Genomic DNA, 26,189 nt, shown 5'->3' with positions numbered 1-26,189 from the left:
GTGGAAGATGGACCCGATGTGTATGTAATATATTCAAACCACCTGGCCATCACCATCACCGCCGCCACACCCACCCACCCGGCCACCACCACACCCACCCACCACCACACCCACCCACCCGGCCACCACCACACCCACCCACCCGGCCACCACCACCACCACCCACCCGGCCACCACCACACCCACCCGGCTACCACAATGTATACTGCACAAAACTAACATTTACTTTCCTCCTGATACGGGCCCCGAGCAGCGCCATACAGTAATCTCTCATTTAGCGGATGGACGACTTGCTGCTTCTACCCCCTCTCCCTCCCCCCTCGAGGTCTCGCCCTCAAGTGCCTCCCTCACCCTCAAGTGCCTCCCTCGCCCTCAAGTGCCTCCCTCGCCCTCAAGTGCCTCCCTCGCCCTCGAGGTCTCGCCCTCAAGTGCCTCCCTCGCCCTCGAGTGCCTCCCTCGCCCTCCATCAATTAGTCCATACCCTCCCTCCCTGAACCTTCAACCCCCCCCCCATCTTACACAAGCACCAGTTAGTACCTGGTTCACGAATTGTCAAGTTGAGGCTGTCAACAACATTATCATGTTACATGACGCTGTCGTCCAAGTCGGTGGTCATACTTTGTCCTCCCCGCCAACCACAACAGGGAGAGAGATCTAGGGGGTAAGCAATTCACACACATGATATCGAGACAATGGTGTTGGTGGCATTTATAAGACTTGGGGTTAGTGTTGGGTTACCTGCCGTCGCCTGCAAGTTGTGGCAAGGGGGAACTTCACCGACTCGCAGATAACAGTTTATGGCTAAAAAAATCATAAAACTCAAGAACTCTGCTTTTAACCCAGACAAAAACCCACTTAACCTGAGTATCATCAGAGACCGTCTTAGCCTCAAGGCGACTCCTCCCAACACTTGTACAGCGCTCAAACCACTGTCTGCGATTTCGTCCTATGCTCAAATGGTCTCCCTAAATATATATTTCTGTACCATTTTATCTGTTAACTATCTTTAGCCGTGTCCAGCGCAATGTTTTACCTTTTGAAATAGTTGCGCAGTTTAAGGGTTAACACCACGACTACCTGTCATTCAGTCAGCCCACGAGTAAGATTGTGGAAAGATCTTCAAGTAAACACGACAAGTCTTACTAAACTCCAACCAATCCAGCCTATAGTCTTTCAATTTATCACTCCGTAAAAATTGCAAGTGTTTTGCCTAACCCGAAACATACAATCCAAGCCATCTAACCTATTGAGGTCGATGCATAGAAAGCGACAATATTAGTGTGGCTTAATTTGCATAAATACGTTTTTTTTTAACGGAATGATCGTTTCCGTAAGAGAAAAAAAGAGAGGGCGTATGAAGTGAGAAGACGGGTTGACCAATCGTGTGCAGTCTAATGCCTCCGGAATCCACAGTGAAAGTCTTGAACAAATAAAAATCAGTGACATGAAAATAAGGTATTGTGTGCACTCGTGTGTGTGTGTGTGTGTGTGTGTGTGTGTGTGTGGTGTGTGTGTGTGTGTTTGTGTGTTTGTGTGTGTGTGTTTGTGTGGTGTATGGTGTGTGGTGTATGGTGTGTGGTGTGTATTCACCTAGTTGTACTTGCGGGGGTTGAGCTCTGCTCTTTCGGCCCGCCTCTAAACTGTCAATCAACTTTCTAACTATAACTATTTTTTATTTATTTATTTATTTATTTATTTTTCCCACACACACACACAAGGAAGCAGCCCGTGACAGCTGACTAACTCCCAGGTACCTATTTACTGCTAGGTAACAGGGACATAGGGTGAAAGAAACCCTGCCCATTGTTTCTCGCTGGCGCCCGGGATCGAACCCGGGATCACGTGCCCAGCGTGCTGTCCGCTCGGCCACCGGCCCCCCCCCCCACGTGTGCGCGGGCGTGCGTGCGCCCGTCCATGAAAATCAGTGGCGGGAGAAGTAAACACAGGGAGGAGTGTGGGAGCGAGCAACAGGTGATAGTGGATGCACTCCCCCACCCTCGAACCCCCACCATCCCTCCCCCAACAGTTCCCCTCGCGCACACCCACCCCCCCCTCACACCCCCCCTCACACCTCCACCCACGCCCACCCTCACACCCCCATCCACGCCCACCCTCACACCTCCACCCACGCCCACCCTCACACCCCCGCCCACGCCCACCCTCACACCCCCGCCCACAACTCTTACACCTGCATCAAGCCACTATACCCCAAGAGCGCCAGAACTCACGATGGCCCATTTATATTATTTCCATTTGTTGTGTATAATAAATCTATATATAATTCATTTATTTTCCCTGCCCTCTCCCCCCGCCGTCGTGGGCGACACCACACTCGCTAAACTTCACTCGAATTGAAGGTAAACAAAAGCCGTCTTAATGTCCTGGTCACTGCATGTACGGTGCTCGTAACAGTGAGGAGCTGAACGCCAGCACGTGTATCGATTTTCTTTTCACTTTCCTTTATATTCACACCCGTTATGAAGGCCCCGTTATAGCAAGGTCCTCCTCGAGGGCCCACACTCGCGTCGCTCCTCAACTAGTCACGGCCATTTCTGTTGATCTGGGCGACAAGCAAATCTTGATTTCCATCACTGTCACTCAAACTGAATTTCTATTTACAAATCACACGCGCAATCCGTTGCCCTGTTGGGGGGGCTTGCCTTACTGGGTGGCACTGGACCACGCCGCAGCGACGCTGCTGCCCCAGGCGCTGCAAGAGGCGAGGCAGCGGTAGTGTGTGTATGTGTATGACCCCCCGCGGTGGAGACGTCAAGAGTAATGGCCGGAGCGGGTCTGCCCTCACCTACACCAGTCCACATCACTGCCAGAAGCCGCCTGAACGGGTGGCACTGGCACTTGCCTACCACCTCCTCCTCCTCCTCTCCTCTCCGCCTCTCCGATCCTCTAGCCACCCCTCTCTCTCTCTCCCCCCCCCCTATCCATCATCCTGGAACCTTTCTTCTTTTTTGTGTCGGCTTTCATCCGCACGGGTGGTGTGGGGGGGGGGGAGCTGGGACATCAACTCTCTCCATCCCACCACCCATCCTTCAGCGATGACTGGTGGAGGCACCAGATAGAGCGGATAGACAGAACGCGGGGATAAAATCTTGTGCTCAAGTTCCCCCCCACATCCACCTGATCGAGAACTGGTGGATAGACTTGCCATCCATTGATATGTCAAGATCATCATACCATCGTGTGATCCCACAGCCATACTTGACATAACTCAGAGAACCACAACATGGCTTCAAGGAAAAACAAACAAACACGTCTCGAACATAAACAAAAATATCTCACCTGTTGTAAGTCTGGCAATAACTGTGTCCCACTATGGTAGACAGAGACTCTACTTATCTACTTTGAATATAACATGTTGTGGTCTGATCTACCCCTCCCCCTCCACGCCCCCCTTTCCCCGGTATTTACCTGTGGCTGTACGGATCAGAAAGTACTCTATTCTCGCTTCAGTATACTTATGCTGCCCTATCTACTTATGCTTCCCTATCTACTTATGCTGCCCTATCTACTTATGCTGCCCTATCTACTTATGCTGCCCTATCTACTTATGCTGCCCTATCTACTTACGCTTATGCTTTAAACAGCCAAGTGTGTGAACGGATTGCATTATATCGTGACAACGAACCCCAGGAATCATTTTATCGTGACAATGTACCCCATCCAACCCGTTCTCACACTAGGCTGGTTAAAGCAGCGGCCGTCCTTCCCCAGACGCATTCATCAATTTTAACAAACTGTAATAAAAATTGGTTTGTTCTTATATATAATTTAATATTATATATAAAATTTTTATGTATAGTTAGCCGTAGTTTAGGTGTTTTGGTTCTGTTGGCGATTATTTGTATTTGTAGTACGTGGGTGAAGCATTTACAGCGTTGTGATTCGAACAGAGGACGTGAGCAAAGCACTTGTTCCGGAAGTGTTCGGACGTCGTCATCAGTTGAGAGTCTTGTGTAAACCGTTTTTCATTCATAAACCAACCCGTCCTCACACCAAGTCCATTCCATCCAGCGGTCGACCCCACAGATGCATTCATAATTTTTTTACATGCTGTTCATTCAAAACAGGAATTGTCTCAAATATAAATTAATATTATAATAGCATATTGTGCATATATTGGCATAGGTTAGGTTAGGCGTTTAGGTTCTGTTGGCGATTATTTGTATTTGTAGTACGTGGGTGAAGCATTTACAGCGTTGTGGTTCTAACAAAAGTCGTCAGTGAAGCACTTGTTCCGGAAGTGTTCGGACATCATCAGTTGAGTCTTGTGTAAACCGTTTTTCATTCATAAACACCTGCGGGTTATGGCAGGTTTGACCTTACACTTGTGGGAGTCAATTCCAGCAACCATTTGACGGACCACTCCTGAAGTTTGTCAAGGTCTTCCTGCAACTTTCTGCAGTCCTCATCTGTTTTCACGTTCCTTATCAGCTTTGCCTCGTGTGTAAACACTGACATGTCTGAGCTCACGCTTTCAGGCAGGTCGTTCACATAAATTAGGAACGGCAGCGGTCCCAGGACTGAGCCTTGCTGTAACGGGGGGTGGGGGAAGTAGCTCTATCTTGTCCATTATTCCACCCCCCCCCCCAGTTAACTAACTAGGCCGGGGGAAACAGCTCTCTCTAGTCCGTTATCCCGTCCCCAGTTAGCTAACTATTCTAGAGCACCTCCAGAGTTCCTAAGGCAACCTCTCTCGTTCAACACCTTGTAACCTAGGTATTTGACTACCTAGGTGCTAAGAATACACGGCGCCGTAACCTGATCAGCTACCCGAAACTCTAGAGAGAACTCTAGAATACTTTTCACTGCCACAACGTATAAGAGACACGAAAGGAAAGGGAAGACTAGTGAAGTAATTAGTGAGGGTTTGGGGTGAGAGAGGTAGAGAGGTGGGAGGAGCGATGAGGGTCATTAGTTGAAAGTGAGAGTTTAGAGAGGGGTGGAGGGAGATGTGTAGATAGATAGTAGTAGAAGAGTAGATAGTAGAAGAAGAAGAGTAGATAGTAGAAGACGAAATGCTGCCACCATCCATTCTAGACCATTACATACAAGACAAGGAATGGAACTTGTCTGTATCACAAAATTCTCAAAAGATGTTATCAAGGTCATTATTAGTATGCCCCATCTTTATCATGTACTCAGTAAAATCATGGAACCAGTAATCCCAGAGGCTTTCTCACCTCAACTCAACTCTAGGGGACACAGTTAAAGGCAATGTAAATAATAAATTCAATTATATTTCACATACTAAGTATCATAATTTAAGCAATGTTCAAGATATATATATGTAAAGTGAGTCATCCTCCAAGAATCTGAGAACACTACAACTGACTGCCCCTGATCATCACACAACACTTGTAAAACACGACCAAGTCACCTTAATGTTCAACTCACCAAGTGTCTGCCTATAGCTGGATAAAAGGGGGGGGGGGGTCTGTAGTGGACAGAGACTGTCCCGCCCCAGCCGGCCAGCAGCCTCCCTGCTTGGCCGTCTCCTCTGCTCTGCTGGCTGCTGTTCTTCTCTGTTAATGCTCTCGAATCGATAGCTCTCCGAGTATATATTGGGGAACCTAGTAACTAACTCCGCCCACAAGTAGATAGCCTCCGGCTCTCTACCAAGCCACTCCTTAAACGTCGGCATGTTTGAAGGCTACCAGGCTACAATTATAAGATTAGTAGAAGTAAGGTGAAATTCGCATGATCTGACCTCAGGTCACTTGGTGGTCATTAACTTTTAGAGGTGTGAAACTCCGGCCGACAACTTGGCGCCTTCTCAAATCCCTGTGTGACTCACGTACTCTATGTATGTATTAAATACAACTAAACCAAACACTTTTACAGTGTTACATTGCGGGACCCCCCTTGTTACATTCCTCCAGACTGAACCCACCTCTGTGACTGTGACTCTTACTTTTTGTCCTTCAGGAACTCCTTTTGCCAGTTTAGTGTTTCAGTTCTCAGCCTGCTTCTTCATCTTGTACACCACCAGTCTTTCACGGGGAACTGTGCCAAATACTTTTTGACACCCTCGGAAAATACAGTCTACCCAGCCTTACTTTTTCTCTCTGGTTTCAGTAACCTTGTCATAAAACTCAATCAGGTTCCCTAGGCACAACTTTCCATTTTTAAATCTAGGCAGATTTTTGTGTGTGTCACAAAGTCGATCTTCTCAAGTTACTCCATCATTCTCGACCTGAATATTTTCTCAGCACAGTACAAGGAATACTTGTCAGTGGTGCTGGTCTGTAGCTCGGTGCCGCCTTGCTATCCTATTTTGTCAATATTGCCACTATATACGTTTGTTCTTTTCCCAGACTTCAAGATTTCCTGTCTCAAGCCTTTTATTAAAAATGTTAAATAATGGGTGACAAAGTACTTCAGCAGCCATAGTAGACTTAGGCCTGTGTACATGCCTTACTACTACTACTATTCCTCCTCTTCCTCTTCCCCTCATCTCTCCCACCTCTCATCCCATTTCTCTTCTATTTACCTCCCTCCCCCCCTAACTTTCTCACTCCTCTCCTACCACCCACCCCTCTTCATCCTCTCTCCTACCACCCACCCCTCTTCATCCTCTCTCCTCCCCTCCTCTTCTTCTCTTCTCCTCCCCCCTCCCTCCCTTTCATTTCCTTCTCTTGGCCCTCGTCTCCTCTCCATCTTACTCCGCCACTCAGCTTTAAATATCAATAAAATACCCCTCCAGGTGACCTGACCATTCACCTTCCTCTCTATTACCCACAGTCACGCACTCCTCTCCTAAGGTTTCGTAATAAAACGCCTAAGACAGGAGATATCCTAGAATTATGAACCCGTCTGTAATATCCCCGCCCGACGCCTGTAGCACACACCTTGACTTTTATCTCAATACTTCCTTAGCGTTGGGCTCTAACCCCTGGCTTGGGAGGTGCCGTGATTGTGCTCACAGGTTCCTGCACTGTGCTGCTTGCACGCACTGATCATTTTATTGCAATATACAGTTCAGTGTATAAAGTCTCGTGTCCCGAAGAAGATTGTAAGCTCTTTAGAAAGTAAATTCCACGAGGAATAAATATACTTTCTGCCGACTTGGTGTAAAGAATCGGCTGCTCCCGCGGTAAATAAAACAGTATTTGATATCCCACACACGAAGCAACGCTATAGCCAAACACCTGGGCGTACTCGAGGCTTGCAAGGGAGCGGCAGTGTACAAGCAGCCAGCAAGATATCTGCTCAAATACGACGAAGCTGTTCGACAATACGGGCTCACCATAGCCCGTGCTACTTGGAACTTTTTTGTTCCAAGTAGTGAATCTTAAACAACATGCTCAAATATATTTAGCCCTTTAAGTAACGCAATAACCTGATGGCTTGATTTGATGAACTTCAGGCCGACCTGATGACTTGGCTATGACCTGATTGACACCAATCATCAGTCCCAACAACACTAACATTCTGTATGACAACATTGTCGAACAAAGTCCTTGTTAACTCGTTCCTAAAACCGGACGTTTACTGTAGTTGCATTAATGACATTCCTGCAGCTCCGTGATAGCGAGCGCTTTCTTCAGCTTCAGGATGCATTCGTGCGAAGTTTCGTGTTAAGGTCCACTTACAAGCTGGAGACAAACGGTAAAGCTCCTAGACGTAACGGTCTGGGAACGGAATGGTGGATCGCACACTGCAGTTCAACACTAAATAAACCAAGATTAGTAATGTGCCTGAAGGCTAGCAGTGTGCGCCCCTGGTGGGGGACAGGCGCCCCTGGTGGGGGACAGGCGCCCCTGGTGGGGGACAGGCGCCCCTGGTGGGGGACAGGCGCCCCTGGTGGGGGACAGGCGCCCCTGGTGGGGGACAGGCGCCCCTGGTGGGGGACAGGCGCCCCTGGTGGGGGACAGGCGCCCCTGGTGGGGGACAGGCGCCCCTGGTGGATACAGGCGCCCTGGTGGATACAGGCGCCCCTAGTGGGTACACAGGCGCCTGTCACCCGCCCCCTCACACAGCTCCTGGTGAAGCAGGTTGACGAAGAACTCTGCTATCTCTGAAGAAACGTCCAACAATACACCAGCGGTCTTTTGTTGTATTAAAATATTGTACAGGAAGGGAAGAGAAGCCGAGGGGGGGAGGGAAGGGAGAGGGGGGGGAGGGGGAGAGAGAGAGATAGGGGGTGAGGGAGATGATAGGGGAGAAGGGCACAAGATGGAGATGGAAGGAAAGAGGAGGGAGGGAGTGCGTGCCGGGGAAAGGGGGGGGGGAAGAGATAGGAAACGGACAAAAGACGGGAAAGTAAGGGCGGGAAACGGGAAGGAACTATCCCAGGAACCCTTTCCAGTATATCCGCAAGTGAAAACCCGTTTGTCAGTGTATTTTTACAGCTGAAGGTCAGAGGCTTAGGGCTAGCCTCCTTGGGCCTCAGGAGAAGCCTCCCGACCTCTCGAGGATTCAGCTGAAGCCCAGGCTGCATTGCTTCTGACCATGTCACGGTAAAGTGGTCCAGGGCGTGTGCTTGGAAGCACCAAGTGTGCAGTTTTAAATCATCCTCATGGCTCCTACTGATTTTCTATTCTCTGAACGAAGAGATGAAGGAAAGGCAAAGATAGGATAGAACAGCTTAGGATAGGAGAGTATAGGTTAGGAAATATAGAGGTGGTCAGCCGTGGTGCGCGCAGATGACAGCTCAAGCGACGCATGCTGCCGTTGAAGCTGTGTTTGACGGTACGAATGATTTTGATTTAGAAAGAAAATGAGTTGGTGAAAATGCGAAGGAGCGAGTTTCACGGGGCGCGAGGAATGACTGGAAGGTGCACGGGACCCTGGAAGGACATTCCAGCCGTCATGGAAGTACACAGACTCTGAGGAGACTACATCTGCGGTCACACATGTACTTACCAACACACATGTGGCTCCTTGAACTAGGAGAACATGAACACATTTATAAGATCGAACTCTCATCCCTGGACTCTCCAAGCACATACACAACCAACTGAACCATGATGCGCTGAACGCTACTTAGTGATAGTACTTAACCAAGAGTACTCCCACCCTTCTCTGAGACACCTCGGGTAATTCCAGCGTGCAGATGGGAACACACGCACACACGCTAGTGGCTTTACAAGAATGTAAGAACTCTTGTGTATTTACTTGATAAAACATTCCGTGGAAAGCTGGAAACGGAGTTGTTACATAAAATTTTATTTGCTAGTTGGGGTTTGTGTGTGACATTTGTACATATTTGATTGCCGTAAACCACACAATACAAGTTGGAGATACAGCGAAAGCCTTCAATACGAAGTTTGACTTATAGTTCAAGGTCTACAGAGTGGCGTGTTGGAATTATTCCAGATAATCTATGGTTTTCTTTATAAGAGTTCGATGGTGACCTCACTGTCCATTAACTTTTAAGACAGTGAACATGTTAAAGCACATTTAACATGTTCATTCACAGCACTTTCTTGTCATATGTTCTATGTTAATCACGCAGAAGGCAACAGCTTCAAGATCATAACAGAGTCACGCGTCAATGTTCCACAGACTACACAATATGCAGACGTTCTGTAACACAGCAGCCAACACAGTCTCTCAACGGAATGGCCCTGGGTTCGACTCCCGCGCAGGACGAGGCTTTTCGGCACGTTGCCTTACTACTGATCCCTCGGTCTACTTAGCAGTAAAGAGGTACTTGGGAGTTAGGCGACTGTTGTGGGCTGCATCCTGGTGAAGGTCAGTTGTTGGTCACAAGGGGCATGAGGTCCAAGGTACATCCTGCCCCCGACAGCGGGGACACCAAGCCATCTGTAATGTCTCGCTCACCCAAGCCTTGTATATCAAGACAGTCTCCAGTTCAAAATACATCATGTAATGTATCCCCTTGTCCTTATAACGTATGCCATATAACCGAACTTGGCGTACTCCCTGTTAATTACCAGTACCACAAGCCACCGGCTTTCTGCCCCTGAAAACAAATCCTGTGACTATTTATTTTTCACAAAGCCACATTTCGTTGATTTTATTGGATTGTTCACTGTGAGACGACGTATGGTTCCTCTCCCTTAGGAGTGTGTCCATGAGCTTGCAGCCATGCGAGGTTAGGCTGGTAGGTCCGTAGTTTTCTGCCAAGATGTTTCTGCTGTGTTTGAAGATGAGCTCCAATGATGTCCTCAGGTATGTCAGGCCGTTGTGACCTGCTTGTGTAGATGCAAGAAGTGGCAACATTTGCACATTTCCAATGTAGGAGAACTTTCTCTTCTTCCGGAGATTTTAATGAAAAGAACTTTCAGTGATGGACAGTTTCTCGGCCAGTTCCTTTACAATTTTGAATTTAATTCTAACCCCATATCTGACACTTTAGATTAATTTTGATCGTTGATACTCTTCCCCGATTACTTTATACGTTAGAGAAATATCTATTAAGTCATTCACTTCCCTTTCTTCAGATGTGAGAGAGTATTGGAATGTCTGAAATTTCTAGTGTCAACACTGATTCAAAGTGATGGCTGCTTTTTTATCGTCAATTATAACTGTTATAAGTGACGGTCTTTTATAATTGTTGGTCTCACCGTTCAAGGTTTCTACCGGGGAACTTTTTGTCTTTGCGTTTTATAAAGGCATAAAAAGACTTTGGATCTTCCTTAATGCTTTCAGCAAGATTTCTTTAATAGGTTCTTTTGACTGATCTGATTTCCTGGGTGACGGAGTCTAATGCCGTTGTGTGCGCGTGTATCTCTGATCTCAGGTGGATTGATAATTCTTCCAGAGGTTGTGCTTTATTAAGATTTGTTTGACTAGCTTTATTATCCACCTCGTTCTCTTCATTTTTCTTCTTCTTAGCATGAATGTAATATGATCATTGATGACCTTTGTAAAAAAAAATAGTAATAATAATATCCGTTCGTTTATCATAGAGTCGTTCTATGATAAGTGTCGTTGAAGGTCGTCTAGAAAGTCAGCGTCCTTGACCTTTATACAGGCTTCTATAAGTGTTCCCATCTTGGGATACAGTGGTCGCATGACCACTGGAATGAAATGGTTCCAGTGGTCTAGCTGGAATTCTAGTTCCCCCCCCCCTCCTCCCGCTAGCTGGAATGGTTCGACCATGCCCACTTCCTCTGTCTGTCTGTCTCTCTCTCTCTCTCTCTCTCTCTGTGTGTGTGTGTGTGTGTGTGTGTGTGTATGTGTGTGTGTGTGTATGTGTGTGTGTGTGTATGTGTGTGTGTGTGTATGTGTGTGTGTGTGTATGTGTGTGTGTATGTGTGTGTGTGTGTATGTGTGTGTGTATGTGTGTGTGTATGTGTGTGTGTGTATATGTGTGTGTGTGTGTGTGTGTGTGTATGTGTGTGTGTGTGTATGTGTGTGTGTGTATGTGTGTGTGTGTATGTGTGTGTGTGTGTGTATGTGTGTATGTGTATGTGTATGTGTATGTGTATGTGTATGTGTATGTATGTATGTGTATGTATGTGTATGTATGTATGTGTATGTATGTGTATGTATGTGTATGTATGTGTATGTATGTGTATGTATGTGTATGTATGTGTATGTATGTGTATGTATGTGTATGTATGTGTATGTATGTGTATGTATGTGTATGTATGTGTATGTATGTGTATGTATGTGTGTGTGTGTGTGTGTGTGTGTGTGTGTGTGTGTGTGTGTGTGTGTGTGTTCGTCTGCGACCTATAGACTGCTCTTACCCCGGGTCACCAACAAGGTCATTCGACCAGCTCCGGCCCTCAGGTACAAACCGAGATTGCTGCTCGACCTTCCTGGGGTTAAGTGTATATAATGAACTTGATTGTCTGCAATTAAAAGTTGTTCCCTCGTGATTACCGTTGCCAACTTCCAGTTTGGGATTGTTTGGTTACCAAGTTCCTATAAAAATTTTACTGATGGGGCGTGCGAGTGTATTTATTTGTTTGTACTATTTGTGTCTGCAGAATCGAGCTATTAGCTCTTGGACCCCGCCTTTCTAACCAATAAATTTTTCCTCTATTATATCTACTACATATACTTCTCTCTAACACATGCGCGCGCATCCCCAGGAAGCCGCCCGTTGCACCTCTAACTCCCAGCTACCTTTTTACTGCTAGGTGAACAGGTGCATGAGGGTGAAAGAAACTTTGCCAATTTGTTTCTGCCTCTGACGGGGATCGGACGCGGGCTCTTAGGACTACGATCCCAAAACGTTGTCCAATCAGCCGCGAGGCCCCCTCCCCCCCCCTGTGTATTTACAATCAACCAATAATTTTGTTCATAAATGTCTATTTTGAACATTTATAGTTGGATTAGTTTACATAAATTTACAGTAAATTATTTACCCAAGAGAAAGTCATAATCACATGAAACATCTGACGAGGAGAATACAGTTTAAAGGACTTTTAAACCCTCATCAAACTCTCTCGTTATTGGTATTTACCATTTGTGGCTGTAGGATCGATCTGTCAGCTCTAGGTCCCCGCCTTTCTAACCCCTGATTTGCTATGGGGAGAGAGGGGGTGGGGAGAGAGAGGGGGTGGGGGGGGGGGAGAGAGAGGGGGTGGGTGGGGAGAGTGAGGGGGTGGGTGGGGAGAGTGAGGGGGTGGGGGGAAGAGGAACACACTCGCTAAGTTTAATGTAATAACTCGATTCTAACGACTATTTTTCGTCTCGTCCATTAGTGACGATTCTAACATTGAAGCTCATCCTAACATCAATGCTTAGCTACGTTCCTAGCTTTGGAGAATGATTTTGGTCTGCTTTGTCAATTCCCACTCAATCATATACGTCGTAATCATGCCTCCCCTCTGTCCCTCCTATGTTCCAATAGTTAAGGTTCAAGGTCCAGTTCTCTGTCTATTCTCGTAGCTTAAGCCCTTCAGCCCAGGAACGAGCCCTGTTGTATATCTTTGGGCTTTTTATGGTTTTGACTTGTCCTTTTTCAAGGGAGGGGTTCCATGCTCGGGCTGCATATCTAAATGTGGGTCGCACATAGGTTGTGTTCAGGACCCTGCAAATTGGGAATTAATTTGTGTCACGGGCTGTGTGGGGATCATGTCAAGTAGACCAGTGTCACGCGGAAGAGATCAAACAGCTTCAAGAAGATCGACCCCCCCCCCCCGGCTATACGCCCAGGAGGACGTGAACGAGACAGTTGAGGCAGCATTCAATACTATCATTGAAAGAATTGACACGGGTGTGTGGTGGTGGTAGTGTGTTCTGGTGGTAGTGGGTGTGGTAGTGGTGTGGTAGTGGGTGTGATAGTGGGTGTAGTGGTGGTGTGGTGGTAGTGGGTGTGGTGGTGGTGTGATGGTGGTGTGGTAGTGGGTGTAGTGGTGGTGTGGTGGTAGTGGGTGTGGTGGTGGTGTGTTGTGGTGATAGTGGGTGTGGTCGTGGTGTGGTGGTAGTGGGTGTGGTGGGTGTGATGCTGGTGGGTGTGGTAGTGGTGGTGGTGGGCGCCACACACGCCTGTCCGCCTGAGACGATGCGGGCGCCAGGGGCCGAGTGGTGGCCAGGATCCGCAACTCTCCACACCGAATTCCAACACTTTTTTTGTTGGAATTTCCAGTCACAATGGTCCACAATTTTCACATTTTCAATGAACAAGTTTCCACATTCACGTGTCTCGGGAACACCAACATGCGATGATACTTACGATTTCTTTTTAATGAAAAATGTTTGAATAATATATTCACTCGTGCACTGACCGTGCTCACCAGGATGCGTACCAATGGTCAACCTTACCATCAGGCTGCGTTACATAAGACTCCACCTTCTGTCTTGTCTATATATTAGTAACATTGGATCGTAAAACCAAACCCTTACACACACACACACACACACACACACACACACACACGAAACTCCCGACCCTGGAAGACAGAAGAGTAAGGGGAGACATGATAACCACCTACAAAATTCTCAGGGGAATGACAGGGTGGACAAAGACAAACTCTTTAGCACGATTGGAACACGAACAAAGGGACACAGGTGGAGACTGAGTACCCAAATGAGCCACAGGGACGTTAGAAAGAACTTTTTCAGTGTCAGGAGTAGTTAACAGGTGGAATGCATTAGGCAGTGATGTGGTGGAGGCTGACTCCATACACAGTTTGAAATGTAGATATGATAGAGCCCAGTAGGCTCAGGAACCTGTACACCAGTTGATTGACAATTGAGAGGCGGGACCAAAGAGCCAAAGCTCAACACCCGCAAGCACAACTAGCCGAGTACAACTGAGTGAGTGTACACACACACACACACACACACAAAACAGTGATATGTAACGGTCTAAATCCTAACCCATTTCTGCCAATGTTGTATTCGCCTAAATACGCAAAGAATTACAATTGAAGTTTACAATAACAACTTTTTTTCGGAATTATATATATATTTTGGATGTGAAAAAGACTAAAACATTGCAAATTCAATGTAATTAGTCACACGAAGCCTTTAGTCGGAAGGTGGCATCAAAGGCTTGATTAAAGAGAAAAATTGGTGTCCATAACACCGGAAATGTCATAAAAGGTTGATTTTTGGTTTGTTAGCAGGTGGGGGGGGGGGGTGTAGGTCGAGGCGCAGGTGGTGTGGGGGGGGGGGGGGGTGTAGGTCGAGGCGCAGGTGGGGGAGAGGCAGGTGGGGGAGAGGCAGGTGGAGAAATAGACGAGAAACTTCTCTAAATCCTCGAGTAAGAATTCTAAAAATAACCAGTTAAGACCAAACAGGCAACCTTAACGGGGAACTTATTAATAATAATAATAAATAATTAGTATAACAGCCTATTAACATCCTGCATAAAACTGGACAAGTCGAGGGTTGTGGGACCAGACCAACTCACCTTAGATACTACTAAGAGAGGCGAACTACCAGAAAGTTGGCAGGCAGTCGAGAAAAAGTTCTTCAGTGACTTGTGGAGTACCTAAGCAACAGAGTAACAGTGCAACCTGTCCTCTTAAAAATAACATCACTTTTGGCCGTTTGCCCGTATGGCTGAAAGTGGACGTAATTTAAAAATGAAAATAAATTTGTTTTTTTTTCAACAACAGTAAGTTAAGGGTCCTCTGATAGGTTAAGTGGACAGAAAATTCTCATAAGTTTCAAAACGTTATGAAAAACGTTAATTGAAAGTTTCCTCTTCTAACCTTACTGAGTTGGCCGGACGACTAACAGAAAACGGGACAGTACGTCACTTTTGAGAGTCGATTCCATTTTAAATTACGTCCAAATTTAAACGGTGCGCATACGAGCCAAAAGTGACGTTATTTTTAAGAGGACGGACTGAACAGTGAGGATGGGCTGAACAGTGAGGATGGGCTGAACAGTGAGGATGGGCTGAACAGTGAGGATGGGCTGAACAGTGAGGATGGGCTGAACAGTGAGGATGGGCTGAACAGTGAGGATACACTTTATAGTGGTTAGATTATTTTATATATTTATGATATATGAATGATGATCTTCCAGAAGGTATAGACTCATCCCTCTCCATTTTTAAACCCTACTAATACGCAGAGTTTCTGGCATAATGCAGATACATAAAATAAAACAGATCCCAATCAATAATGAATCAGAAGCGGCCATAAAAATTAAACCAAATAATAATCAAATAATCTTTGACTGCGCGACCGTGTAATGGGGTCGTCCAAAACTACACATTGTTCGTGCACTTCCAACTTGGTCTGATGTATCTGATTATAACGACCTCTGCTACAACCTGAACACAACGTAAACAACCAAGAACACAACCAGAACATCAGTAGTCCTAGAACGAACTTATCTTTCACACTAGAAAATGTTGATGTCTACACGACTAAAAATTACAAACCGGACACGATTAGGCTGATCTCACCGAGACTATTAAAAAGACAGTCTATACCACTTCTTTAGAAGGTCCAACGTGACCTCCCCAGACGAGAGGAAACAGTTCAGGCTCGCTCGGCCTCAATATTGAGCAGACGACAGCAAATGCTACTTTATGCACATAGTAATTAAACATATGGAGTCACCTACGTGCTGAAGCCATGAAAGCTACGACCATGTTACCCTTCAAAATGGACAATTGCAAATATCCAATTATGATTAGGACGATCTTACCAAATGCCACCGACTCCGTACCTTCACATCGAGGCCACTAGATTTATCTTTCCTAATTTTGCCTGACGGCCACTAACCCTATATTGGCCTCGAGGACAGGAAGCCGACGGCTTGTCGAAGGTCCCCAAATATAGGGTGGATATGGTCTACTACAGGTCAATTCAAGTAACGTCTCGGATAAAAAAAATCCTGATATTAATTACACTCTAAAGCTACTTTTTGCGTTGTGAGAACAAAAAACTATAGGCATATCAGGATATACTTATTTACAACTATAAGAGTAAAAGGTTCAAGACTGTAACTAAGTCTGTCCTTAACACCTGCCAAAGTTCCTGTTTTCTGTTAGTGCATTGAATGCATAACCCTACAATTTTTCACCGGGCGAAAATAATTAATTTTGTCGGGGACAGGCAGGCTGTGTATATTATATATATACACCTTAGGCCTTTATCGAGATCCCAAGGTCTAAATACTGACCTTCCCCCCCCCCCACTCCCCAGGGCGCAGCCAATCCCCCCAACAGTTAGCAAACTCCCTGATAGCCATTTACTGCTAGGTGAACAGAGGCATTTAGGTGAACGGAAGCGTGCCCAACCATTTATGTCTCGCCCGGGAATCGAACCTGGGATCCATGATTCCGAATCGAGAACGAACTACGTGACCCTATTAGGTCGTTCTCGACTCGCAATCGGGAATACCGGACAGGAGAGAAATGGTTGGGCACGTTTCGAACCTAGCAGTTAATAGGTACCCTGGAGTTAGTCAACTGTTGTGTTGTGTTGGGATTGCATCAATAGCTCGACCTTGGGCAGAGGGGGGGGGGGGGACGAGGCCCTCAATATAAATAACATATGTACACTGGCTGCCTGTCCCCGAAACAACGAATTACAAGTTGTTGATGTTTTTGTCACCAGTTTCCACCAAAGACTATTCCATCGGGGCTAGTGCCTGGGCACCCAGTCGTGAAGCAGACTGTATATATGACGTGTAGAATTCATGTTAGATTCACAGACCGTCTTCGTTACCGACCCACAGGGTACATGGGGGCACTAAGGGGGAACACGTTATGTTCAGGTTGCACGTGAAACACTCACGTGAGGAGACGCTGCTCTTGAGATACGAGCCGGCACTTTAACCTAATTACAAAGAAAATAGAAGCGTCGGAAAACATAAAAGCTCCAGGTACAGATAGCTAGAGAAGGCGGAGCGTTTTGAACCAGTTAGATTAGTTCATATATTATGCATCTCCATACCCCCATCCTGTGGGCGGTAGTGGAAAGGTTTACAGACACACATAATGGGCTCAGGGACTGAACCCCATCATTCATTTAGCTAAGTTACAGTCTTGATAAGTTACAAAATTCAATGCACATCGTAATATAAACAATGGGCTTGAGACCGACCACAAGTACAGTTTTTAAATTAAGCAACTGAACCAGATCTCCGTTTTTGTAGGAACACTCACTCATGCTCACGCGCCTGTACGATCAATAAAGTTTAGGCGAGTTAGCCGAGTGAATATAAAAATAGGCGAGAACCATATAATAGAAAACCGTGACCAGTGTACGGTCATCCAAGGGAGACTTAGATAAATCAATTGGTCCCGCTGCGAGATTAAAACCTTCACATTTCTCTTCAGAAACACATACCAAGCATATACAAGTGTCCCGCATGATATTAAAATATGTCTGATCTAAAATATAAGAACACAATCCAAAGGAAATGTTGATACCGTATATGTGCACGAACAATCTGAAAACTGCAGACAATACAGTACACCGAGAAATACTGTACACACTAGTTACTACGATGGAAATCTTACTAATCAAACAAATGAACAGGGCCTGATTGATTGATGAAGATTAAGCCACCCAAAAGGTGGCACGGGCATGAATAGCCCGTAAGTGGTGGCCCTTTGGAGTCATTACCAGTATCAATAGCTGATACTGAAGATCTGTGGAGGTGCGACTGCACCGTATGGAGAGGTCGTGACCTCTGGAACAGGGCCCGAATGATGTAACAGTATATACTATTCCGAATACTGTGAGAGGATCATTTGTATGTGGATCTAGCATAGTCAAGGAAGAACTCGGCAATCTGATGTGTCAAGTGGTCCAGCACACGCCTTGCGAAGACCAGGCTGACAACTCCCAAACCCAAAAATCCAAGAATTCTGGACTAAGAATCCAAAGAGCTCTTAGAGGACAAGACTGTACATAGAGAAACAAATTGACTCACATTTAATCTATGCCCTGAGAAATCATTCTGTAAACTACACAAAGAAAACCTACGAATAATTTATCTTATGTTGATTATTTCTCATGACAAACACAATGTGAAACAATAAATTTTTCCTCTATGTATCTAAGAGCTCTTCGGTTTGTTAGTCCTTAATTCTTGGATGAAGAGTTTAAGAATTTTGATTCTATTTGTCTCAAGCTTTGTTATCCACTGAGTTTTTTTTTTTTTTTTAGAAGTTTGCCGTGGTAAAGCCCGTCGTACTTATTATAATATATGCAGTAAGAAAATCCACCCAAAAAATTTTGTGGGAAATTTCTACATCAAATATACAATCTCTCATGTAACAGGCATAAGATGCTGTTAATTTACATTAGTTAGTCATAGAAAACTTACAGAAAACGGAGTTAAGCACCAAAGCGCGACAACACAATCGTTCCTCCAACGTTTTGGCTAATTTAACTAAAATCCACCAGTCTCAGGGCTGGTTACACAAAATGAATCTGCTAAATTAATTATATATTAAATAGTTAGATTTGACCTCAAACACCTTCTTCCTCCCGAATCTCAAATGTAAACAAATGGTTCTGGACCAGAGACGGATGAAGGAAGTAGCCCAACGATGGTATGTTATTAAGAGTACACTGAACTTGGCTAGTTAACTCGTCACGACGCTGTTGAGCCGACAATGAGTCTACCACGTGACCACTAACTCTACCAGCAAATCCCAAAGGGCAATGTAACTCATTCTAGTCACTAATTGTGGCAAGAACTAAGGAGAGTGCCACAGTTCGGTTAGTCTAATGGCTCAGATTTATCGGCCAATTATTGTGTGTCTAGGATTAATCGTTATGGCGCAGGGAAGCACCACCCACAAGGGGTAAATTGTGCACTATTAACTACCCAACTTCATATGTAACACCAAGTGTGTGTGTGTGTGTGTGTGTGTGTGTGTGTGTGTGTGTGTGTGTGTGTGTGTGTGTGCGCAAAAACGACCACAATTTTTTTAAATTATATATATATATATATATATATATATATATATATATATATATATATATATATATATATATATATATATATATATAATTGTGTGTGTGTGTATGTGTGTGCTGACAAGCATTGTGTAAGTGAATGACTAGGACTGTGGAAGGAAGTAAACTTGAACAAACTAGTGTCAAGTCAAGGCAGACAAGATCCAGACAGAAAACACTGGCTGGCTGGCTGGGGCGTTAATGTGACCTCACCGACCAAAGGTCTCACAAGAAAAGAAAAAGAAGAGAATGAGAAGTGTTTTGATAGATCAATTAATACCAACGTGGAACCTTATAGCAACATCAATTCATATAATTTTTAGGTTTGGTACTCAAATTTAAACGCTAATTCCCAAACGGGAAGAGTCAAACTGGAGGGGACAAGGCTCTGTGACCCAACAGGGCCCCCCTAGAGCTCATCCCTACATAGATAATTCGGTTTGTCGAAGACAGGAAGCCTGTAAATATATATACAGGAGGAAATACTGACAGCCTCCAGGATGTATCCCCACAACCTATTTACTACTGGGTGAACACAGGCATTAGGTGAAAGGAAACGTGCCCAATCATTTCTGTCCCGCTCGAGAATCGAACCTGGAATCCCGATTCAGAGTCGAAAACGAAGCCAACTGTATAGCTCCCCACACACCACATTGTACACAAGTGTGCTTCTACAGGGTCAGCGGGAGTGAGGTCACGAGGAGCCGGCAGAATGAGGAGAGGGGGGGGAGGAGGAGGGGGGGGGGGAGGAGGAGGGGGGGGGGAGGAGGAGGGGGGGGAGGAGAGGGGGGGGGGGGAAGGAAGAAAGGATTTAGAAGGACGGAAGGAAAGAACGAAGGAAGGGGAGAACATTAACAAGGACCCCACCGTTCACCAGAGGGCCGCACACGCGCGCACACGCGCACGCGCACACACGCACGCGCGCGCGCACACACACACACACACACACACACACACACACACACACACACACACACACACACACACACACACACACACACACACACACACACACACGGCAGATTACAGAGCGCGCGAAAATAGTCCACAACCAGCCACTTACAGTAGTAACCTCTCACGCAACACACATCATAATTGCTCTTGACTCTGGCGTGCAGGGTATTCCCTCGGGGCCCAGCTTGGTTAATTTCACAAATCTCCCGTAATTAAAGACACGCCAATTGACTAATCAAGCTGGATTTCTCCTAAGTGAACCCTGTCGCTTGACTCAAGTCTCCTCTCCTGCAGAGTTGCGTGTAGGATTAATTGTACACATATAATATTGGAGACAATGCGAGGGGATTGAACTGGTGCGCCGCGACCCCCTAGCGCAACAGGTTACGTATAACGCTGGAAACAAATTCTGTATTTAAACAATAACGAAGTAGGAGTATTTAAGCTTCATTATGCACATAAAGACTGTAGCTACAGACTGTAGGCGGACTATAATCATTTTTTTTAATTAACTAGTATACCAGCCGAACAATATTACTCATTTTCCAACACGAGGTCTAGTTCTACAGCTAATGCATGTAGAACCATCCATCCATCCCAGGAGGGAGTGGGTGGGGTGTTCCATCCCACTCCCTCCCTCACCCGACTCCCCTCAGTCCCTCCCCCTCAGTCCCTCCCCCTCAGTCCCTCCCCCTCAGTCCCTCCCCCTCAGTCCCTCCCCCTCAGTCCCTCCCCCTCAGTCCCTCCCCCTCAGTCACTCCCCCTCAGTCACTCCCCCTCAGTCACTCCCCCTCAGTCACTCCCCCTCAGTCACTCCCCCTCAGTCACTCCCCCTCAGTCACTCCCCCTCAGTCACTCCCCCTCAGTCACTCCCCCTCAGTCACTCCCCCTCAGTCACTCCCCCTCAGTCACTCCCCCTCAGTCACTCCCCCTCAGTCACTCCCCCTCTCATTTCCGCCGTCGTCCAGATGTTTATTAACGCCAATTAGAACTGTCCCTGTACTAATTAGTTTGACGCTATGTTAGGAATTGTTGTATTTTCGGAGGGCGACCCTGCTCCCTCCCTCCCTCCCTCTCACTTCTGCTTCATCTCCTTCCCATCCACCTTTCCTCATCCACAAAACAGGTCAGTTTATGCTTGATATATGTAGCTTCAAATGTATTTGAACATTCAATATATTACAGTTTTATTATCATTAGTATATGACGCCGTGATTGCTGAGTGTTCCATGTACACCAAGACACACAACAGTGAGACAGAGACGCACAGACAGACAGACAGGGAGGGAGCTGGGGATAATGCCCCCCCCTCCCCATCATAATGCAAGGGGGTAAAGACAAATGTTCACCCCGCCCCTCCACACTCGGGGACAGACCCTGTAATACCACGACATTTATATGCTAAAGTTACTGGGTAAAGTTATTATTGTAATAATTTACAACAAACTTGTTAATTAAGCAAGTTTGTTTAACACACATATATATTATATATATATATATATATATATATATATATATATATATATATATATATATATATATATATATATATATATATATATATATATATATATATGCGCATGTGCGTCAAGCTTGAAGGATCCCAAGCTAACATGCACCAGAAAACTCTTGACCCCTGAAGGATTCAAACCCAAACAGCCAGAGCCCCCCCCATGCCCCTTGTCGTGACCAATACTTTAACCACTCGGCCATATTAGTGTGCCAATCAAGCGATCTTGTGCGAGGACAGGGGCATCAAGGCCAAGGATCCAAGGTCAAGGCGAGAACTTTTAAGTCTTACGATCTCGTATTCCAACGTCGTTCCGAAAAATGATACGCCAGTGGGAGTGACGGATGAGGATTGTGCGACTGTCGATCCTACTACATTAATGACTCTACCATTACCTGAAATAATTTCGCACTTGGGAGGGTTGAGGACGAGCCGCCAGAGCCTCTCCCTAAGCTACAGCTCCGGAGACAGGGTAGTGTGCACCTCTCCACACCTCCATTAACAATAAAGCACATGCTGGTTACCCACACCCTGGTGTACCGTACATCTATGTTGACGAGGAAGGCACCAGGGGCCAGATTCACGAAGCAGTTACGCAAGCACTTACGAACGTGTACATCTTTTTCTCAATCTTTGGAGGCTTTGTTTACAATTATTAAACAGTTAAGGAGCTCTAAAGCACCAGGAGGCTGTTTATAACAATAACAACAGTTGATTGGCAAGTTTAGATGCTTGTAAACTGTTTAATTAATGTAATCAAAAGCCGTCAAAGATTGAGGAAAGATGTACACTTTCGTAAGTGCTCGCGTACCTGCTTCGTGAATCTGGCCCCAGGGCCTCCCCGCCACTCCGGGGGCCCTCCCCCGCCACTCCGGGCAGAAGGACCAGTTAAAAATTCCGCTTGAAAAATTTATCAGGAAAAATGTGAGCGGGGGACTTTTGACAATCCTCCAGCTTCCTGTCCCCGCGAGACCACGGGAAAGGCCGGCCCCTCGAGTTAATTTATATAAATATATAAAATGGTTTCTTTTGCAGTTTTTGTGTGTGTGTGTGTGGAGTGTGTGTGTGTGTGTGTGTGTGTGTGTGTGTGTGTGTGTGTGTGTGTGTGTGTGTGTGTGTGTGTGTGTGGAGGGGGGGGGGGGGGCGCCTGCTTGATGGGGTTCTGGGAGTTCTTCTATTCCCCAAGCCCGGCCTCTGAGAGTTTGGTCCACCAGGCTGTTGCTTGGAGCGGCCCGCAGGCCCACATACCCACCACAGCCCGGTTGGTCCAGCACTCCTTGGAGGAAACAATCTAGTTTTATCTTGAAGATGTCCACGGTTGTTCCGGCAATATTTCTTGTAAACGTTGGGAGGATGTTGAACAACCGCGGACCTCTGACGTTCATACAGTGTTCTCCGATTGTGCCTATGGCACCTCTGCTCTTCTCTGGTTTTATTCTGCATTTTTATCCCATATCGCACACTCCAGTACGTTGTTATTTTACTGTGTACATTTGAGACCTGTCCCTCCGGTATTTTCCACATGTGTATTATTTGATATCTCTCGCGTCTTCTTTCATGTTCCGTGAGGTGGAAAGGAACGCGGAACGCCGCTGGCGAGGCATTCCGTGTCTGCGCTGCTCAGGTAGGGAAGAATGCAATAATGTCTGCAACCCAACTAAGCGCGTCGTCTTGTACAGACAGGTACGGGCCGACAGGTGCAACCGTGGCGCAGGAGGCGGGAGGTGGTGGTGTAAGGGACAGAGGGGGAAGTAGGGAGGGAATAGGGGCGAGAAATAGGATGAATGTAACAGCAAGTGAGGGGGAGGGGGATGATGCTGCATCCTAAGAGGATGCTGCTCACGACCATGGAGGTGTTATCTCCCACCCTGCAGCATCTGTATGGAGTCCGCCCCATCCACCCTTCAATCACCGGGGATGATGGAGTCCGCCCCCCCCCACCTTTCCATCACCCGGGAATGATGGAGTCCGCCCACCTATGGCAGCGGTGGTGGTGATACCCGCCAGAGCTGCAGTTGGAATGGTAATGAAAGCCTTAATTGAATGTGGCTTTTGATCCGAAAATCAATAAGTTCCCATTACTGGGCGAGTTAGAAAGCAGAGGAGCAGGTTAGGGAGAATGAATAGGAAGCAGGAGATGAATGACGAGTACGAGGTGAAAAATATCTCACGTAGGAGGAGGAAGAGAAGGAGCAGAAGAAATGAATTGTGCAAGAAAGTGATACATCAAGGCTCACAGAAACCGACACAAGAACAAAGAGCATTAATCAAAGACGATGGGAATTGTCTAAGGAAAAGGAAGAGATAGAGATGAGAAGTATACGAGAGAGAGAGAGAGAGAGAGAGAGAGAGAGAGAACGTTCTGTGTCTACTTCTTCTTTCGGAGCTTCAGCTCCCGGGTCCCACCTCATCCATAATGAGTAACACCATGCCAGCACATACGAACCATGATGCGATGTTATTCCGATAATTGCAGTGCTTTCACCGATAATTGCAGTGCTTTCACCGATAATTGCAGTGCTTTCACCGATAATTGCAGTGCTTTCATTGGCAGCACAAGTATAGTGTTTATTGTTGTCATGAGCACCCATGGTGCCTTGTCTGGCACTGATGTCACTGCGATGACTTCCACGTGTGTTCACAGGTCCTAGCTAGAGGAGAATAGTGAATATTGGACTACCTCCCATGTCTGTGTGTATAGAACCACCACCTCCCATGTCCATGTATAGAACCACCACCTCCCATGTCCATGTATAGAACAACCTCCCCCCATGTCCGTGTATAGAACCACCACCTCCCATGTCCGTGTATAGAACCACCACCTCCCATGTCCGTGTATAGAACCACCACCTCCCATGTCCATGTATAGAACCACCACCTCCCATGTCCATGTATAGAACCACCACCTCCCATGTCCATGTATAGAACCACCTCCCCCCATGTCCATGTATAGAACAACCTCCCCCATGTCCATGTATAGAACAACCTCCCCCCATGTCCATGTATAGAACAACCTCCCCCCATGTCCGTGTATAGAACCACCACCTCCCATGTCCGTGTATAGAACCACCACCTCCCATGTCCATGTATAGAACCACCACCTCCCATGTCCATGTATAGAACAACCTCCCCCCATGTCCATGTATAGAACAACCTCCCCCCATGTCCATGTATAGAACAACCTCCCCCCATGTCCATGTATAGAACAACCTCCCCCATGTCCATGTATAGAACAACCTCCCCCCATGTCCATGTATAGAACAACCTCCCCCCATGTCCATGTATAGAACCACCTCCCCCCATGTCCATGTATAGAACCACCTCCCCCCATGTCCATGTATAGAACCACCACCTCCCATGTCCATGTATAGAACCACCACCTCCCATGTCCATGTATAGAACCACCACCTCCCATGTCCATGTATAGAACCACCACCTCCCATGTCCATGTATAGAACCACCACCTCCCATGTCCATGTATAGAACCACCTCCCCCCATGTCCATGTATAGAACCACCTCCCCCCATGTCCATGTATAGAACCACCTCCCCCCATGTCCATGTATAGAACCACCTCCCATGTCCATGTATAGAACCTCAAATTGATCCAAAGATCCTACATGCAAGACAGTGCCAATAGAGACTCCGCAGTACTCTCACATCACCAGGAAAATTTCACACATTAAAGAGAAAACGAAAAAGGGAAACCGGAAAGCCTGCAAATGCAAAACATAAAAGCCCTAAAAAAAAAAAAAAAAAAAAAAACCTTCCTCGTTGACCCCCTGAAACCCTCCACTCGAGGAGACAGGCAAACAAGGGATTCCGAATCCACTCTCGATGCGCGAGTGGATCTTCCACCTAGAGCTTCTGCAGATCCTCTTCCCGCCACCAGCAGAGACGCCAAGCGGTGCACTTACCTGCCATATGTGCCTGAAGTCCCTCTGCTCGACCCTGAGGAGCTCGCAGTTGTCGCTGGTGATGATGGTGTTCCTCCTGGGGCCGTCGCTCAGCACCGACTCCCCGAAGGTGGCGCCGGCGCCCATCTGCCCCACGGAGCCGCCCTGTGGGGCACACACATACGTCAGGTCAGAGGGTTGTGGGGGCGAGCTGTGTTATGGGTCCTGGTATCCCGGTTGTGTACGAGGGGGGTTATTGAGGCAGGCCTCTTCCTAGGTCACGCACGCCCTCCACCACGTGCACGCACGTCCTCCACCACGTGCACGCATCCCCGCACACATTCTAGTAAGCACTACTCCCCAAGCTGAACATAACAGCAGTAATTTACACCAATACACTCATGATATAAGCCGCTATGATCCCTCTAAGTCACTAAGGAATACCAGGACACATCCTATCACCATTTTATATATATATATATATATATATATATATATATATATA

At 46.6% G+C, this 26,189-nt stretch overlaps 1 protein-coding gene across 9 annotated transcripts in view; it reads right to left on the bottom strand.

Moving 5' to 3' along the window:
• Positions 1 to 26,189, bottom strand: part of Epac (Exchange protein directly activated by cAMP) — a 165,032-nt gene that overhangs the window by 115,788 nt on the left and 23,055 nt on the right. For 8 of the 9 annotated variants that reach the window (XR_011230936.1, XR_006773139.2, XR_006773138.2 and 5 more), the window contains one exon: positions 25,706 to 25,849. The exons of the other annotated variant lie outside the window; for it this stretch is intronic. Coding sequence is in view for 5 of the 8 variants with exons in the window: in XM_045745796.2 (XP_045601752.2) it covers positions 25,706 to 25,849 (144 nt within the window). In the remaining 3 variants the exon portion in view is untranslated. The remainder of the gene's footprint in view (positions 1 to 25,705; positions 25,850 to 26,189) is intronic. 9 annotated transcript variants of the gene reach the window in all.

This window comes from Procambarus clarkii, chromosome 39, assembly GCF_040958095.1.
Source record: "Procambarus clarkii isolate CNS0578487 chromosome 39, FALCON_Pclarkii_2.0, whole genome shotgun sequence".
NCBI lineage: Eukaryota > Metazoa > Arthropoda > Malacostraca > Decapoda > Cambaridae > Procambarus > Procambarus clarkii.
The sequence above is the reverse complement of the archived record's forward strand: the minus strand, read 5'-3'. Positions and strand labels throughout refer to the sequence as shown.